We start from the raw sequence: 20,218 nt of genomic DNA, 5'->3' as shown, positions 1-20,218 counted from the left end.
ATAACAGACGACCACAGTAACAGTCTCGAGCTAGTGGTTTTGATAACAGACGACCACAGTAACAGTCTCTAGCTAGTGGTTTTGATAACAGACGACCACAGTAACAGTCTCTAGCTAGTGGTTTTGATAACAGACGACCACAGTAACAGAAACAAACACTCAAAGTGAAGAACTCAAAAAGGTGCAGGTCACATCCTCTCTCCGTAATGTTCACCAAACATGACAAACCGTCTCTACGAGGTAACGATCTGAGCCACATTAAAACATGTTAATGCAGATTGTTAAACAGTGGATAACAGACTACCCACAGTAACAGTCTCTACCTAGTGGTTTTGATAACAGACGACCACAGTAACAGTCTCTAGCTAGTGGTTTTGATAACAGACGACCACAGTAACAGTCTCTAGCTAGTGGTTTTGATAACAGACGACCACAGTAACAGTCTCTAGCTAGTGGTTTTGATAACAGACGACCACAGTAACAGTCTCTAGCTAGTGGTTTTGATAACAGACGACCACAGTAACAGTCTCGAACTAGTTGTTTTGATAACAGACGACCACAGTAACAGTCTCTAGCTATTGGTTTTGATAACAGACGACGACAGTAACAGACTCTAGCTAGTGGTTTTGATAACAGACGACGACAGAAACAGTCTCTAGCTAGTGGTTTTGATAACAGACGACGACAGTAAGTCTCTACCTAGTTGTTTTGATAACAGACGACGACAGTAACAGTCTCTAGCTAGTGGTTTCGATAACAGACGACCACAGTAACAGTCTCTAGCTAGTGGTTTTGATAACAGACGACCACAGTAACAGTCTCTAGCTAGTGGTTTTGATAACAGACGACCACAGTAACAGTCTCTAGCTAGTGGTTTTGATAACAGACGACGACAGTAAGTCTCTACCTAGTTGTTTCGATAACAGACGACCACAGTAAGTCTCTACCTAGTGTTTTCGATAACAGACGACCACAGTAAGTCTCTACCTAGTTGTTTTGATAACAGACGACCACAGTAACAGTCTCTAGCTAGTGGTTTTGATAACAGACGACCTCAGTAACAGTCTCTAGCTAGTGGTTTTGATAACAGATGACCACAGTAACAGAAACAGACACTCAAAGTGAAGAACTCAAAAAGGTGCAGGTCACATCCTCTCTCCGTAATGTTCACCAAACATGACAAACCGTCTCTACGAGGTAACGATCTGAGCCACATTAAAACATGTTAATGCAGATTGTTAAACAGTGGATAACAGACTACCCACAGTAACAGTCTCTACCTAGTGGTTTTGATAACAGATGACCACAGTAACAGTCTCTAGCTAGTGGTTTTGATAACAGACGACCACAGTAACAGTCTCTAGCTAGTGGTTTTGATAACAGACGACCACAGTAACAGTCTCGAGCTAGTGGTTTTGATAACAGACGACCACAGTAACAGTCTCTAGCTAGTGGTTTTGATAATAGACGACCACAGTAACAGTCTCTAGCTATTGGTTTTGATAACAGACGACCACAGTAACAGTCTCGAACTAGTTGTTTTGATAACAGACGACCACAGTAACAGTCTCTAGCTAGTGGTTTTGATAACAGACGACGACAGTAACAGTCTCTAGCTAGTGGTTTTGATAACAGACGACGACAGTAACAGCTCTCTACGCGTAGTTGTTTTGATAACAGACGACGACAGTAACAGTCTCTAGCTAGTGGTTTCGATAACAGACGACCACAGTAACAGTCTCTAGCTAGTGGTTTTGATAACAGACGACCACAGTAACAGTCTCTAGCTAGTGGTTTTGATAACAGACGACCACAGTAACAGTCTCTAGCTAGTGGTTTTGATAACAGACGACCCACAGTAACAGTCTCTAGCTAGTGGGTTTGATAACAGACGACCACAGTAACAGTCTCTAGCTAGTGGTTTTGATAACAGACGACCACAGTAACAGTCTCTAGCTAGTGGTTTTGAAAACAGACGACCACAGTAACAGTCTCTAGCTAGTGGTTTTGATAACAGACGACCCACAGTAACAGTCTCTAGCTAGTGGGTTTGATAACAGACGACCACAGTAACAGTCTCTAGCTAGTGGTTTTGATAACAGACGACCACAGTAACAGTCTCTAGCTAGTGGTTTTGATAACAGACGACGACAGTAAGTCTCTACCTAGTTGTTTTGATAACAGACGACCACAGTAACAGTCTCTAGCTAGTTGTTTTGATAACAGACGACCACAGTAACAGTCTCTAGCTAGTGGTTTTGATAAAAGACGACCACAGTAACAGTCTCTAGCTAGTGGTTTTGATAACAGACGACCACAGTAACAGTCTCTAGCTAGTGGTTTTGATAACAGACGACCACAGTAACAGTCTCTAGCTAGTGGTTTTGATAACAGACGACCACAGTAACAGTCTCTAGCTAGTGGTTTTGATAACAGACGACCCACAGTAACAGTCTCTAGCTAGTGGGTTTGATAACAGACGACCACAGTAACAGTCTCTAGCTAGTGGTTTTGATAACAGACGACCACAGTAACAGTCTCTAGCTAGTGGTTTTGATAACAGACGACCACAGTAAGTCTCTACCTAGTGGTTTCGATAACAGACGACCACAGTAACAGAAACAGACACTCAAAGTGAACAACTCAAAAAGGTGCAGGTCACATCCTCTCTCCGTAATGTTCACCAAACATGACAAACCGTCTCTACGAGGTAACGATCTGAGCCACATTAAAACATGTTAATGCAGATTGTTAAACAGTGGATAACAAACTACCCACAATAACAGTCTCTACCTAGTGGTTTTGATAACAGACGACCACAGTAACAGTCTCTAGCTAGTGGTTTTGATAACAGACGACCACAGTAACAGTCTCTAGCTAGTGGTTTTGATAACAGACGACCCACAGTAACAGTCTCTAGCTAGTGGGTTTGATAACAGACGACCACAGTAACAGTCTCTAGCTAGTGGTTTTGATAACAGACGACCACAGTAACAGTCTCTAGCTAGTGGTTTTGATAACAGACGACGACAGTAAGTCTCTACCTAGTTGTTTTGATAACAGACGACCACAGTAACAGTCTCTAGCTAGTTGTTTTGATAACAGACGACCACAGTAACAGTCTCTAGCTAGTGGTTTTGATAACAGACGACCACAGTAACAGTCTCTAGCTAGTGGTTTTGATAACAGACGACCACAGTAACAGTCTCTAGCTAGTGGTTTTGATAACAGACGACCACAGTAACAGTCTCTAGCTAGTGGTTTTATTAACAGACGACCACAGTAACAGTCTCTAGCTAGTGGTTTTGATAACAGACGACGACAGTAACAGTCTCTAGCTAGTGGTTTTGATAACAGACGACCACAGTAACAGTCTCTAGCTAGTGGTTTTGATAACAGACGACCACAGTAAGTCTCTACCTAGTGGTTTCGATAACAGACGACCACAGTAACAGAAACAGACACTCAAAGTGAACAACTCAAAAAGGTGCAGGTCACATCCTCTCTCCGTAATGTTCACCAAACATGACAAACCGTCTCTACGAGGTAACGATCTGAGCCACATTAAAACATGTTAATGCAGATTGTTAAACAGTGGATAACAAACTACCCACAGTAACAGTCTCTACCTAGTGGTTTTGATAACAGACGACCACAGTAACAGTCTCTAGCTAGTGGTTTTGAAAACAGACGACCACAGTAACAGTCTCTAGCTAGTGGTTTTGATAACAGACGACCACAGTAACAGTCTCTAGCTAGTGGTTTTGATAACAGACGACGACAGTAAGTCTCTACCTAGTTGTTTTGATAACAGACGACCACAGTAACAGTCTCTAGCTAGTGGTTTTGATAACAGACGACCACAGTAACAGTCTCTAGCTAGTGGTTTTGATAACAGACGACGACAGTAACAGTCTCTAGCTAGTGGTTTTGATAACAGACGACGACAGTAAGTCTCTACCTAGTTGTTTCGATAACAGACGACGACAGTAACAGTCTCTAGCTAGTGTTTTTGATAACAGACGACCACAGTAAGTCTCTACCTAGTTGTTTTGATAACAGACGACCACAGTAACAGTCTCTAGCTAGTGGGTTTGATAACAGACGACCACAGTAACAGTCTCTAGCTAGTGGTTTTGATAACAGACGACCACAGTAGCAGTCTCTAGCTAGTGGTTTTGATAACAGATGACCACAGTAACAGTCTCTAGCTAGTGGTTTTGATAACAGACGACCACAGTAACAGTCTCTAGCTAGTGGTTTTGATAACAGACGACCCACAGTAACAGTCTCTAGCTAGTGGTTTTGATAACAGACGACCCACAGTAACAGTCTCTAGCTAGTGGTTTTGATAACAGACGACCACAGTAACAGTCTCTAGCTATTGGTTTTGATAACAGACGACCACAGTAACAGTCTCTAGCTAGTGGTTTTGATAACAGACGACCACAGTAACAGTCTCTAGCTAGTGGTTTTGATAACAGACGACCACAGTAACAGTCTCTAGCTAGTGGTTTTGATATCAGACGACCACAGTAACAGTCTCTAGCTAGTGGTTTTGATAACAGACGACCACAGTAACAGTCTCTAGCTAGTGGTTTTGATAACAGACGACCACAGTAACAGAAACAGACACTCAAAGTGAACAACTCAAAAAGGTGCAGGTCACATCCTCTCTCCGTAATGTTCACCAAACATGACAAACCGTCTCTACGAGGTAACGATCTGAGCCACATTAAAACATGTTAATGCAGATTGTTAAACAGTGGATAACAAACTACCCACAGTAACAGTCTCTACCTAGTGGTTTTGATAACAGACGACCACAGTAACAGTCTCTAGCAAGTGGTTTTGATAACAGACGACCACAGTAACAGTCTCGAGCTAGTGGTTTTGATAACAGACGACCACAGTAAGTCTCTACCTAGTTGTTTTGATAACAGACGACCACAGTAACAGTCTCTAGCTAGTGGTTTTGATAACAGACGACCACAGTAACAGTCTCTAGCTAGTGGTTTTGATAACAGACGACCACAGTAACAGTCTCTAGCTAGTGGTTTTGATAACAGACGACGACAGTAACAGTCTCTAGCTAGTGGTTTTGATAACAGACGACGACAGTAAGTCTCTACCTAGTTGTTTTGATAACAGACGACGACAGTAACAGTCTCTAGCTAGTGGCTTCGATAACAGACGACCACAGTAAGTCTCTACCTAGTTGTTTTGATAACAGACGACCACAGTAACAGTCTCTAGCTAGTGGTTTTGATAACAGACGACCACAGTAACAGTCTCTAGCTAGTGGTTTTGATAACAGACGACCCACAGTAACAGTCTCTAGCTAGTGGTTTTGATAACAGACGACCCACAGTAACAGTCTCTAGCTAGTGGTTTTGATAACAGACGACCACAGTAACAGTCTCTAGCTAGTTGTTTTGATAACAGACGACCACAGTAACAGTCTCTAGCTAGTGGTTTTGATAACAGACGACCACAGTAACAGTCTCTAGCTAGTGGTTGTGATAACAGACGACCACAGTAACAGTCTCTAGCTAGTGGTTTTGATAACAGACGACCACAGTAACAGTCTCTAGCTAGTGGTTTTGATAACAGACGACCACAGTAAGTCTCTACCTAGTTGTTTTGATAACAGACGACCACAGTAACAGTCTCTAGCTAGTGGTTTTGATAACAGACGACCACAGTAACAGTCTCTAGCTAGTGGTTTTGATAACAGACGACCACAGTAACAGAAACAGACACTCAAAGTGAAAAACTCAAAAAGGTGCAGGTCACATCCTCTCTCCGTAATGTTCACCAAACATGACAAACCGTCTCTACGAGGTAACGATCTGAGCCACATTAAAACATAATGCAGATTGTTAAACAGTGGATCAGTGGATCGAGCAGGTTCTCACTAACGCTTCTGTTGTCTTCATTTCCCCCAAGGCACCAAAGCCTTTTTTACAAGACGGGTGACACACACACACACACACACACACACACACACACACACCTCACCACAGGTACAACAGCAGACAGAAATGATGGACTTGATACGCTCCCTGGAAAGATAGAAACCAAACCAAACCCTTAGTGAACCATAACAAAAACATGAAGACATAATGACTCTGCCAAAACAACATACCACACGAAACACGTGCAAAACAAGTGTGTGTGTGTGTGTACACACGCACGCCCAAAAGGTATACTGACGCCTACTGGTCGAACAGAAGAGTGGAGGCTGTTATAGCAGCAAAGGGGGGGGACCAACTCCATATTAATGACTTCCCTGAAGAGTGGAGGCTGTTATAGCAGCAAAGGTGGGGACCAACTCCATATTAAAGCCTTCCCTGAAGAGTGGAGGCTGTTATAGCAGCAAAGGTGGGGACCAACTCCATATTAAAGCCTTCCCTGAAGAGTGGAGGCTGTTATAGCAGCAAAGGGGGGGACCAACTCCATATTAATGCCTTCCCTGAAGAGTGGAGGCTGTTATAGCAGCAAAGGGGGGGGGGGGGGGGGGACCAACTCCTTATGAATGACTTCCCTGAAGAGTGGAGGCTGTTATAGCAGCAAAGGGGGGGACCATCTCCATATTAATGACTTCCCTGAAGAGTGGAGGCTGTTATAGCAGCAAAGGGGGGGACCAGCTCCATATTAATGACTTCCCTGAAGAGTGGAGGCTGTTATAGCAGCAAAGGGGGGGGGGGGGGACCAACTCCATATTAATGACTTCCCTGAAGAGTGGAGGCTGTTATAGCAGCAAAGGGGGGTCCAACTCCATATTAATGTCTTCCCTGAATAGTTGAGGCTGTTATAGCAGCAAAGGGGGGACCAACTCCATATTAATGACTTCCCTGGAGAGTGGAGGCTGTTATAGCAGCAAAGGGGGGACCAACTCCATGTTAATTACTTCTCTGAAGAGTGGAGGCTGTTATAACAGTTTACCTACACTAAGTTGACCGTGCCTTTAAACAGCTTGGAAAATTCCAGAAAATGTCATGGCTTTAGAAGCTTCTGATTGACTCAAATGATGTCAATTAGCCTATTGGAGGTGTACCTGTGGATGTATTTCAAGGCCTACCTTCAAACTCTGTGCCTCTTTGCTTGACATCATGGGAAAATCTAAAGAAATCAGCCAAGACCTCATAAAAAAATGTGTAGACCTCCACAAGTCTGGTTCATCCTTGGGAGCGATTTCCGAAAAGTGCAAATCAATCCCAGAACAACAGCAAAGGACCTTGTGAAGATGCTGGAGGAAACAGGTACAAAAGTATCTATATCCACAGTAAAACGAGTCCTATATCAACATAACCTTAAAGGCCGCTCAGCAAGGAAGAAGCCACTGCTCCAAAACCGCCATAAAAAAGCCAGACTATGGTTTGCAACTGCACATGGGGACAAAGATCATACTTTTTGGAGAAATGTCCACTGGTCTGATGAAACAAAAATAGAACTGTTTGGCCATAATGACCATCGTTATGTTTGGAGGAAAAAGGGGGAGGCTTGCAAGCCGAAGAAAACCATCCCAACCGTGAAGCACGGGGGTGGCAGCATCATGTTGTGGGGGTGCTTTGCTGCAGGAGGGACTGGTGCACTTCACAAAATAGGTGGCATCATGAGGATGGAAAATTATGTGGATATATTAAAGCAACATCAAATCAAATGTATTTATAAAGCCCTTCTTACATCAGCTGATATCTCAAAGTGCTGTACAGAAACCCAGCCTAAAACCCCAAACCTTCAAGCAATGCAGGTGTAGAAGCATGGTGGCGTAGAAAAAACTCCCTAGAAAGGCCAGAACCTAGGAAGAAACCTAGAGAGGAACCAGGCTATGAGGGGTGGCCAGTCCTCTTCTGGCTGTGCCGGGTGGAGATTATAACAGAACATGGCCAAGATGTTCAAATGTTCATAAATGACCAGCAGGGTCAAATAATAATAATCACAGTGGTTGTCGAGGGTGCAACAGGTCAGCACCTCAAGACATCAGTCAGGAAGTTAAAGCCTGGTCACAAATGGGTCTTCCAAATGGACAATGACCCCAAGCATACTTCCAAAGTTGTGGCAAAATGGCTTAAGGACAACAAAGTCAAGGTATTGGAGTGGCCATCACAAAGCCCTGACCTCAAACCTATAGAACATTTGTGGGCAGAACTAAAAAAAGAGTGTGCGAGAAAGGAGGCCTACAAACCTGACTCAGTTACACCAGCTCTGTCACGAGGAATGGGCCAAAATTCACCCAACTTATTGTGGGAAGCTTGTGGAAGGCTACCCGAATCGTTTGACCCAAGTTAAACAATTTAAAGGCAATGCTCCCAAATACTAATTGAGTGTATGTAAACTTCTGACCCACTGTGAATGTGATGAAAGAAATAAAAGCTGAAATAAATCATTCTCTATGCTATTATTCTGACATTTCACATTCTATATATATATATATATATATATATATATATATATACACACACTGCTCAAAAAAAATAAAGGGAACACTTAAACAACACAATGTAACTCCAATATATATATATATATATATATATATATATATATATACACATACATATCTACATACATATATACATACATATGTGTGTGTGTGTGTGTGTGTGTGTGAGAGAGAGAGAGAGTGCGGTTGTTTGTGAGCACCCTTGTCAAACAGTCCGTGTCATAAAACCTCTAGCCGTTCCCAACAGGAAGCACACAGATAGGTCATCTCCTACAGAGAGCCGTTTAATAACCATTACAATCTACTGGATAATAGGAGGATGTGTTTCCCAGATCAGAGAACTAGACCAGGAATATAGAGATATTACCAGGGGAATATGTTTCAGACTGCCTGGAAGGACCACACCTAAACCACAGCTCCTTGTTTACATGGCTTATCTCATATTACACTCTCTGTGTGTGAGAGAGAGAGAGAGAGAGAGAGAGAGAGAGAGAGAGAGAGAGAGAGAGAGAGAGACCATGCCTCCGGATTATCTGGCCTGATGACTCCTTGCTGTCCCCCAGTCCACCTGGTCATGCTGCGGCTCCAGTTTCAACTGTTCTGCCTACGGCTATGGAACCCTGACCTGTTGTTTTCATCTCTACCTCTCTACCTCTCTACCTCTCTACCTCTCTACCTCTCTACCTCTGAATGATCGGCTATGAAAAGCCAACTGACATTTACACCTGAGGTGCTGACCTGTTGCACCCTCGACAACCACTGTGATTATTATTATCATCTATGAACATATTGGGGCAGGCGGAGCGGGGATAACTTCCCCAAGCAGCATGCAAGGAATGAATGCATAACGCATGCCAAGACTACGCCCCTGCCTAGCAACACGACGAGGAACGACCAAAAATTTTTAAAAAAAGAGGTTAATTAAAAGAGAGAGAAGATCTTACCAGTGTGGGTCCTCAGGTGGGCTTTCAGATGGGAAGACTTGGTGTACACTTTCTTACATCCTGGGAAACGATACACAGAGAAGAAGAAAACGATATTATCAGGATTATAAAATAGGCACAAGTTCAGGAATATGTACAAAATACATCAAATGTTCTGTTCCACCACTGCGAGCCCTCTGTTCCACAATACTATCTGTCTATGGATTCCGCTGTTCTACAATACTATCTACAGTATGTGTTCTACAATACTATCTACAGTATGTGTTCTACAATACTATCTACAGTATATGTTCTATGTTCTATGGAATGATGTTCTACTATACTATATATCTGTGGATTCTGCTGTTCTACTATACTATATATCTGTGGATTCCGCTGTTCTACTATACTATATATCTGTGGATTCCGCTGTTCTACTATACTATATATATCTGTGGATTCCGCTGTTCTACTATACTATATATCTGAGGATTCCGCTGTTCTACTATACTATATATCTGTGGATTCCGCTGTTCTACCATACTATATATCTGTGGATTCCGCTGTTCTACCATACTATATATCTGTGGATTCCGCTGTTCTACCATACTATATATCTGTGGATTCCGCTGTTCTACTATACTATATATCTGTGGAGTCTGCTGTTCTACTATACTATATATCTGTGGATTCTGCTGTTCTACTATACTATATATCTGTGGATTCTGCTGTTCTACAATACTGTGTATTCTGTAAGTATTCAGACACCTTGAATTCTTCCACATTGTTACGTTACAGCCTCATTCAAAAATATATATTTTTTTTAAATCCTCAATGTACACACACTACCCCATAATGACAAAGCAAAAACAGGTTTCGAAATGTTTGCTAATTTATACAAATAAAAAATACTACATTAACATAAGTATTCAGACCCTTTACTCAGTACTTTGATGAAGCACCTTTGGCAGCGATTACAGCCTCAAGTATTCTTGGGTATGACGCTACAAGTTTGGCACACCTGTATTGGGGGAGTTTCTCCCATTTTTCTCTGCAGATCCTCTCAAGCTCTGTCAGGTTGGATGGGGAACGTCGCTGCACAGCTATTTTCAGGTCTCTCCAGAGATATTCGATCGGGTTCAAGTCCAGGCTCTGGCTGGGCCACTCAAGGACATTCAGAGACTTGTCCTGAAGCCACTCCTGCATTCTCTTGGCTGTCTGCTTAGAGTCGTTGTCCTTTTGGAAAGTGAAGCTTAGCCCCAGTCTGAGGGCTCCCAGTCCCTGCCGCTGAAAAACATCCCCACAACATGATGCTGCCACCACCATGCTTCACCGTAAGGATGGTGCCAGGTTTCCTCCAGGCGTGACGCTTGACATTTAGGCCAAAGAGTTCAATCTTGGTTTCATCAGACCAGAGAATCTTGTTTCTCATGGTCTGAGAGTCTTTATGTGCCTTTTGACAAACTCCAAGCGGGCTGTCATGTGTCTTTAACTGAGGAGGGGCTTCCGTCTGGCCACTCTAGCATAAAAGACTAGATTGGCAGAGTGCTGCAGAGATGGTTGTCCTTCTGGAAGGTTTCTCCATCTCCAGAGGAACTCTGGAGCTCTGTCAGAGTGACCACTGGGTTCTTGGTCACCTCCCTGACCAAGGCCCTTCTTCCCCTGATTGCTCAGTTTGGCCAGGCGGCCAGCTCTAGGAAGAGTCTTGCTGGTTCCAAACTTCTTCCATTTCAGAATGATGGAGGCCACTGTGTTCTTGGGGACCTTCAATTCTGCAGACATTTTTTGGTACCCTTCCCCAGATCTGTGCCTCGACACAATCCTGTCTCGGAGCTCTACGGACAATTCCTTCGATCTCATGGCTTGGTTTTTGCTCTGACATGAACTGTCAACTGTGGGACCTTATATAGACAGGTGTGTGCCTTTCCAAATCGTGTCCAATCAATTTAATTTACCACAGGTGGACTCTAATCAAGTTGTAGAAACATCTCAAGGATGATCAATGGAAACAGGATGCACCTGAGCTCAATTTAGAGTCTCATAGCAAAGGGTCTGAATACTTATGAAAATAAGTTAACTGTTTTTAAATGAGCAGACATTTCTAAGAACCTGTGTTCTCTTTGTCATTATAGGGTAAAGAGTAGATTGATGAGGAAATGTTTTTTATTTTTAACAAATTAGCAAAAATGTCTAAACCTGTTTTGGCTTTGTCATTATGGGGTATTGTGATGTCATTATGTGGTATTGTGATCTCAGTATGGTGATATCAGTATGGGGTATGGTGATGTCATTATGGGGCATTGTGATGTCATTATGGGGCATTGTGATGTCATTATGGGGCATTGTGATGTCATTATGGGGTATTGTGATGTCATTATGGGGTATTGTGTGTAGATTGATGAGGGTGATATTTAATACATTTAGAATGAGACTGTTCTGCTACACCGTCTCCCTGTTCTGCAACACCGTCTCCCTGTTCTGCAACACCGTCTCCCTGAGTCCTGATACCATTTACCAAAACGCCAGTCGAGACATGCCGAGGAGTTTAGTAAGCGTCCAATCCCAGAGCCAGAGGCTATCTGACATCATCTAACATTAGTGAGAGGGCACGAGAGCCGCTGACAAGTAGTATATTAGTATTATATTAACCGTAGAGGAGTCCGTGTGTGTGTGTGTGTGTGTGTGTGTGTGTGTGTGTGTGTGTGTGTGTGTGTGTGTTTCAGCGACTGACTGGTGTGTTTTTCTATCTGTGATACACTGTCAGTTTGATGCAACCAATAACAATCCATCTTGGAAGTCCATTTTCTGTGTTTCTCTTGACAGATCTCTAGAGGCTTGTTCGCATCCAAAACGACACCCTATTCCCTATATAGTGCACTACTTTTGACCAGGGTTCTGGTCCCAACGAGGGCACGATGAAGGGAATAGGGTGCCATTTGGGACACACCTTAGAGCTGGCTAAAAGCCTGCTGTCGATTACTGAATTATTCAACGTCACATCATTCAGAGGCAACACACACACAGAGAATAGTAATGTTTACTAAAATTCACTGAGTCAGATCCACCACCCATAACACAGGACACGGAGCTAATCAGAACACCACCCATAACACAGGACACTAGGGTAATCAGACCACCACCCATAACACAGGACACTGAGCTAATCAGACCACCACCCATAACACAGGACACTGAGCTAATCAGACCACCACCCATAACACAGGACACTGAGCTAATCGGACCACCACCCAAAACACAGGACACTACAGACACTGAGCTAATCAGACCACCACCCATAACACAGGACACTACAGACACTGAGCTAATCAGACCACCACCCATAACACAGGACACTACAGACACTGAGCTAATCAGACCACCACCCATAACACAGGACACTATAGACACTGAATTAGTCAGACCACCACCCATAACACAGGACACTATAGACACTGAGCTAGTCAGAACACCACCCATAACACAGAACACTGAGCTAATCAGACCACCACCCATAACACAGGACACTGTAGACACTGAGCTAATCAGACCACCACCCATAACACAGGACATTATAGACCTACAGACACTGAGCTAATCAGACCACCACCCATAACACAAGACACTGAGCTAGTCAGACCACCACCCATAACACAGGACACTGAGCTAATCAGACCACTGAGCTAATCAGACCACCACCCATAACACAGGACACTGAGCTAGTCAGACCACCACCCATAGCACACGACACTACAGACACTGAACTAATCAGACCACCACCCATAACACAGGACATTATAGACACTAAGCTAGTCAGACCACCACCCATAACACAGGACACTGTAGACCTACAGACACTGAGCTAGTCAGACCACCACCCATAACACAGGACACTATAGACCTACAGACACTGAGCTAATCAGACCACCACCCATAACACAGGACACTACAGACGCTGAGCTAATCAGACCACCACCCATAACACAGGACACTATAGACCTACAGACACTGAGCTAATTGATGGTAAACAACGTATTGCATGTGAGCTAGGAACAAGTCTTCATGACTACACTGAAATAGACTACCAACACACATTAGAAAGTAAACCTAAAGTAAAGCTCTGCAGCTGAGAGAGGGAGGGAGGGAGGGAGGGAGAAGTCCTGACCTGGGAAGTCACAGTGATGTATCCTTCTCTTCTCTAGGTCTGGGTTGGTCCTGCGATTGTAACGGACTTGGACGGACTGGTTCAGGCTTGGAGCTGGGCCGGAGCCTGGGGCTTGAGTTAGACTCGAGGCTGGGGGCCGAGCCACACCGGTGGGGGAAAGACAGGGGGAGACGCTGACTCCCAGCTTGGAGGCGATAGTGGCGGCATAGGAAGGGGGAGGGGAGAGGTTCTGAAGGAGGTCCTTCTGACGATCTGGGGAGCTGGGCTCTGAGCTGGGAGGAGATGGGGGCAGGTAGGAGGCCTTGGCCTGATGATGCTGGGGCTGCTGGAGGAAGTGAGGGTGAGGGTAGGCCCCCCCCACGCTGTGCAGCCCACCACAGTAGCTTGACTTGGCAGTCTGTAGTTGTTGGTGTTGCTGCTGCTGGGCCTGGGCGGCTAAGTGTAGGTCGTGGAAGGTGTGCATGACGGGCGAGTGACCGGAAACCCCGTGATGCTGCACCGCCCGGTGATGAGCATTGTTGCCGTGGTGATGCATGGGCGCGAGAGGGGCGGAGTCCAGCTCTGCAGAGAGCAGCTGGAACAGAGAGTCGTCGTGTGGCAGATCGAACGACCCCAGCTCCTCCTTCACGTAAACAGAACCGCCCGTTGCCACGGCGTCAGAGGTCGGGTCACCGTCACCCGACGGGCTGAACACGCTAGTGAACTCTGGTAACGAAGAAGAAGAAGACACCGACGTTACCATGGAAAGGCTGATGCTGTTACCGTGGACGCTGCTGCTGGGGCAGTGAGGATGAGGATGGGCGAAGGGAGAGGAGGAAGAAGGTGGTTCTGTTTTGACCTGCTGGCCCATGCCTCCACCGTTACCCCCAGGCCCCGAGCGTGCCGGCCGACACAAGCCCATCCTCAGGTAGGCCAGGTCGGGTAGGAAGACGTTCATGTTGATGCTGTAAGGAGATCCACCCTGGTCGTCCCCAAAGAAATTATCCATCACAGAGGCACTGTCCCGCCGAGACTTGTTCTGCTCTGGAGGGTCAAGATGGGGCGTCAGGAGGTGCGTCTGGGGGGAGAGGTACTTATCCAGCTCACTCTTCCCTGTCTGAGGAGAGAGAGACAAAAACAGACAGACTTACTTAAAAAGGTTGGCTCATTATTCATTCTGAACCAAATCTCTATTTCGAATGTAAATGGAAAAATAATCAAGATGTTTTGCAATTTCACTTTGGTTTAATTAACTTAATAGTGAAACAATCTTTTAATTGATTTTGGTTTAATTAACTTAATAGTGAAACAATATTTTTATTGATTTTGGTTTTAATTAACTTAATAGTGAAACAATATTTGAATTGATTTGGTTTTAATTAACTTAATAGTGAAACAATATTTTAATTGATTTGGTTTTAATTAACTTGATAGTGAAACAATATTTTAATTGATCATCTTTGATCATCAAGTGATACAAATCAATATCATCAACATGCTGCATTATGGATAGGAAGAATACGTTCAGGTATCTACATTAACTTCAATCATTTACAGACGTGTTCAAATGTGTTGGTACCCTTACAGCTCATTGAAATAATGCTTAATTCCTCCTGAAAAGTGGTGAAATTAAAAGCTATTTTAAATCATGTATACTTGCATGTCTTTGGTGTGTCAGAATAAAGCAAAGAAGCTGTGAAAAGAGATGAATTATTTCTTCTTCTATAAAGATATTCTATAATGGCTTGGACACATTTGTTGGTTCCCCTTACAAAATCTGATAAATAATTGGATTATAGTAGAATATTTCAAACTAATTAGTTTATTTAATTAGTAACACACACACACACACACACACACACACACACACACACACACACACACACACACGTCTCCAATCTTGTAATCAGTCATTCAGCCTATTTAAAATGGAGAAAAGTATTCACTGTGCTGTTTGGTATCATTGTGTGGACCACACTGAACATGGACCAGAGAAAGAAAAAGGAGACATTTGTCTGAGGAGATCAGTTAGAAAATAATAGACGAGCATGATAAAGGTAAAGGCTACAAAACCATCTCTAAGCAGCTTGATGTTCCTGTGACAACAGTTGCAAATATTATTGAAGAAGAAGAAGTTTAAGATCCATGGAACTGTAGCCAACTTCCCAGGGCGCGGCCGCAAGAGAGGGGGGAGAAAAAAATTACAAATAAAAATCGACCTCAGATTGAACAGAAAGATAGTGTGAATTGTAGAAGAAGAACAAAGGATAACTGAAAAAGAGATACAAGCTGAACTCCAAGGTGTTTCGCGCTTTTTTTGAGCGAGTGTCAGTTCCATAGAAGAAGATGCAGGAGGACTCCACTTTTGAAAGAAAAACTTCTTTTTTTTTTTAAATGGCAGACTGGAATTTGCTAAAGTGCATATCGACAAGCCACAATGCTTCTGGGAGAATGTCCTTTGTACTGATGAATCAAAACTGGAGCCTTTTTTTGGCAAGTCACATGAGCTCTATGTTCACAGATGAAGAAATAAAGTTTTCAAAGTAAAGAACATCACTCCCACAGTGAAACATGGAGGAGGCTCGGGTTATGTTCTGGGGCCACTGTGCTGCGCCTGGCACAGGGTGCCTTGAATCTGTGCAGGGGCACAATGAAATCTCAAGACTATCAAAGGCATTCTGGATGCGAAACGTACTGCCCAGTGTGAGAAATCTCTTCCTCCAACAGGATAATAACCCAAAACACACAGCTAAACAAACCCATAGAATAAATAAGAACAAAACCATTGGATTATTCTGAAGTGGCCTTCTAATGAGTCCTGATCTGAATCCTATCGAACATCTATGGAAAGAGTTGAATCTTACAGTCTGGAGAAGGTACCCATCAAACCTGAGACAGCTGGGGCAGTTTGCTCGGGAAGAGTGGGCCAAACTACCTGTTAACAGGTGCAGAAGGCACCCATCAAACCTGAGACAGCTGGGGCAGTTTGCTCAGGAAGAGTGGGCCAAACTACCTGTTAACAGGTGCAGAAGGTACCCTGAGACAGCTGGGGCAGTTTGCTCAGGAAGAGTGGGCCAAAACTACCTGTTAACAGGTGCAGAAGGTACCCATCAAACCTGAGACAGCTGGAGCAGTTTGCTCAGGAAGAGTGGGCCAAACTACCTGTTAACAGGTGCAGAAGGTACCCATCAAACCTGAGACAGCTGGGGCAGTTTGCTCAGGAAGAGTGGGCCAAACTACCTGTTAACAGGTGCAGAAGGTACCCATCAAACCTGAGACAGCTGGGGCAGTTTGCTCAGGAAGAGTGGGCCAAACTACCTGTTAACAGGTGCAGAAGGTACCCATCAAACCTGAGACAGCTGGGGTAGTTTGCTCAGGAAGAGTGGGCCAAAACTACCTGTTAACAGGTGCAGACGTCTCATTGAGAGCTACAGAAAACATTTGATTGCAGTGATTGTCTCTGAAGGTTGTGCAACAAAATATTAGGTTAAGGGTCCCATCATTTGTGTCCATGTCATTTTGTTTTATTATTTACAATATTATGTTGAATAAAAAAAAATCAAAAGCTGATTTCTATTAAATATGGAATAAACAAATGATGGATGGCAATTAACTTGAAACTGACAAAAGTATTTCAGAGAAAATTCTAAATTTTTAGTTTTTTGTGGAGCGGTACCAACAAATTTCGTCACGTCTAATTCAAATGTATCAATAATTTCAAACCTCATACAGATGTAGAATCTTAATTTGACCTATATTGTCACAGTGAAATAATCCTGCAGCAATAGGATCTGAACATCAAGTAATGTTACTTGATCGGTCGATAGGTTATTAGCTGGCCCGAAAGTAGACTACATGAAAACTGCAATACTGTTTTTGTGTGTCGGTATATTGTAATTACTTCGTCACCATGGCCTATTTATTGCCTTACCTCCCTTATCTTACCTCATTTGCACTCGCTGTATTTAGATTTGTCTTTTTTCTACTGTATTATTGACTGCATGTTTGTTTATTCCATGTGTAACTCTGTGTTGTTGTATGTGTCGCACTGCTTTGCTTTATCTTGACCAGGTCGCAGTTGTAAATGAGAACTTGTTCTCAACTAGCCTACCTGGTTAAATAAAGGACTTGTTCTCAACTAGCCTACCTGGTTAAATAAAGAACTTCTTCTCAACTAGCCTACCTGGTTAAATAAAGGTTAAATAAAAAAATAAAAATGGGTTTTTCATGCAGGGAAATTCTCCGCAAGAAAAGAGTGATCAAATTAAGATACTACATCTGTATAATCCATTTAAGAGTTCAGAACCAGTGTTTGAATGTGTCACGCTGAAACTATGTGGTGGCCAGTGGGATGAGGAGTCCGGTAGTAATGTTTGATAGGACAGACAGAGAGACAGAGTCACCAGTCAAACATTTATCAAGTAGCCTTCAGTGAGCTGTTGCCACATTCCCCCCTCAGCTGTAAACTGTACTCACACCAACCAGACCAGAGGGCTTTAAACAGGCACTATCTGCTTCCTAAAACGGCACCCATAGATAGGTTGGCTGTGATTAAAAGTAGTGCACTACATAGGGAATAGGGTGCCATTTGGGACAGCAGCCTACTGACAGGTGGTCATGATGAAGGAATGAATCTGACTCTCCATTCCCTCAGCTCAGTGGGGGGAAAACACACACACCATAATAAACTCTTATTAAGGCTCCACATAAATAACTCATTAAAAGAACATCCAACTAATGAAGGAAATGGAAGGAAAACACCCCCTTGTCTCTACAAAGTAACTGCTCTGTCCTGTTCTTTACGCAATAACTTGCTGGCTGAAGGAAAGCTTTTCTATTTCTGTCGTTTAGATCGTCCAGCTGTTAACTGGTCATGTATATATCTGTCACAAGTGTTTTCCGATTAAGGCGGTCGGGCTGTCTGTCGACATTGCTGGGAAGTTTCTACCTACTATATCGGGTTGGGTCCGGATCCCGCACCGCGCTTTAGAGAGTAGATGGAATAGGACGGAGTCAGTTGTTGATGGGAATGGGAGCCAAGAAACCAATTGTGAGCAACTGGCATAGCTGCCTGTCCTACCAGCTCCAATGAACTATGCGCTAAATGCGTTTTGCTATTAAAAAAAATGTATTTAACTAGTCAGTTATGAACAAATTCTTATTTACAATGACAGCCTAGGAACAGTGGGTTAACTGCCTTGTTCAGGGGGCAGAACGACATATTTTTAACTTGTCAGTTCGGGGATTTGATCAAGCAACCTTTCAGTTACTAGTCCAACGCTCTAACCACTAGGCTACCTGCCGTCCCTACGATCTTGTTCCCTATCATGTAATCCTCCTGCTGTGTCCCGACCCATAGGCCTACACATTGAATGATAAAAATACTTACGACCAAAACAAACAAAAAAAAATCTGGAGACATTATTATTCCGCACAATTAAAGCGTCAATCTCCTGTCCATGTATTATTATAGTATGAATTCCCTATGACAGCGAAACAGACAGACTGGTGCTTTGCAACATGCTACCAACCTCGCCCATTCTGAGCTAAACAACAGCCAACACTGACTGACACTACATTACCTGCTGCGTGTATTCACTCTGTCCACTCCTTTCCGTCACTACGTTCTTGGGATCGAAACCGAACAGAGCCGACTCCTCGGCCGGGAAGCCTTCCGAAAGCATGGGCTTCTGCAGGGTGTAGAACATCTCGTCCTGCCCGGTCCCGGACCCGGTCCCGGTCCCAGCGCTCATCGGGATCAGCGTCGCGGCCATATACATTTACTCCCCCTCCCACACCAGAATAACAAGGTGCAAACGGCCGCAATAATAATCATATAACAATAACGGCAGAGGCGACAGATGAAACGGGACGGTGCATGAGAGAACAGACTGTAGCGATGTAAATTCAAGGCTGTGATCTGTCTGTCTGTGTGTGGTCTAGTCAGCTATCCCGTCTGACTGGGTTATCCACTTGTCTCGGTTCGGTAGGACTGGAGTCTGTTGGTAATAGTTCAGAGCTTGTGCTCTTTTCTATCCATGTCAAGTCATGCGATGAGAGGAGGAAGCAAGGCGGGCGTGGGGCAGGTTCAGTCGGTTTAGTGTTTCCAAAAAGAGAGAGGCAGGGCGTGGCCAACAAAATAAAGACAGAACAGAACGGCTCATACACCGTCAAAAGGCTTCTGTAGAACAACAGTAAAACAGCTCCCCAGGCACCGAGACCCCCCTTTCACAGAGGGCTTCTCTCCCTAAAGCCCTGTTCACTGAATATCTAGCTAGGTTAAACATATACCAAGGACAGCACAGTATTATCCTCATACTCACCATGTTTCATGTTCCCAAGCTTTGACCTGCATCATTTCACAGGGGTTTCCCCCCTCCCCCAGGGCTTCAAGAACATTTTCTATCAACACCAAATAAAATCATTTTTATTTATCATATGTATGTACATTCTGTGGAATGTGCCTACTGGGAATATTAAACTATAGTCCACACGTTTCTTCTCAGGGCTCACAGAGTAAATATTCCCTTTAATTATTCATATTCTTGAATGATTCTTCCCAGTTTACATATTTTTATATTGAAGGTATTTTAAAGTTTCATTGACAATACTAGAACTAGTTGAGAAAGTCAGTGGCTGACCAGGGTGATAAACCCGCTGCCCAGGGTGATAAACCCATTTTACATTGGTAAACCCATTTTACATTTT

General features: G+C 43.7%; 1 protein-coding gene across 1 annotated transcript in view; it reads right to left on the bottom strand.

Annotated features, from left to right (window-relative positions):
- The window catches only part of LOC106592652 (Krueppel-like factor 5), a 270,170-nt gene extending 250,455 nt beyond the window's left edge, over window positions 1-19,715 (bottom strand). The window contains exons 1-3 of the mRNA XM_045714013.2: window positions 19,093-19,715; window positions 13,532-14,627; window positions 9,391-9,450 (exon numbers count right to left, since the gene is read on the bottom strand). Of these exons, the coding sequence (XP_045569969.1) occupies window positions 9,391-9,450; window positions 13,532-14,627; window positions 19,093-19,290 (1,354 nt within the window). The 5' untranslated portion in view covers window positions 19,291-19,715. The remainder of the gene's footprint in view (window positions 1-9,390; window positions 9,451-13,531; window positions 14,628-19,092) is intronic.
- Window positions 19,716-20,218: the final 503 nt, after the last annotated feature.

This window comes from Salmo salar, unplaced genomic scaffold (assembly GCF_965601325.2).
Source record: "Salmo salar unplaced genomic scaffold, fSalSal1 ptg000229l, whole genome shotgun sequence".
Classification (NCBI taxonomy): domain Eukaryota; kingdom Metazoa; phylum Chordata; class Actinopteri; order Salmoniformes; family Salmonidae; genus Salmo; species Salmo salar.
This window is presented reverse-complemented; position numbering and strand designations above follow the sequence as displayed.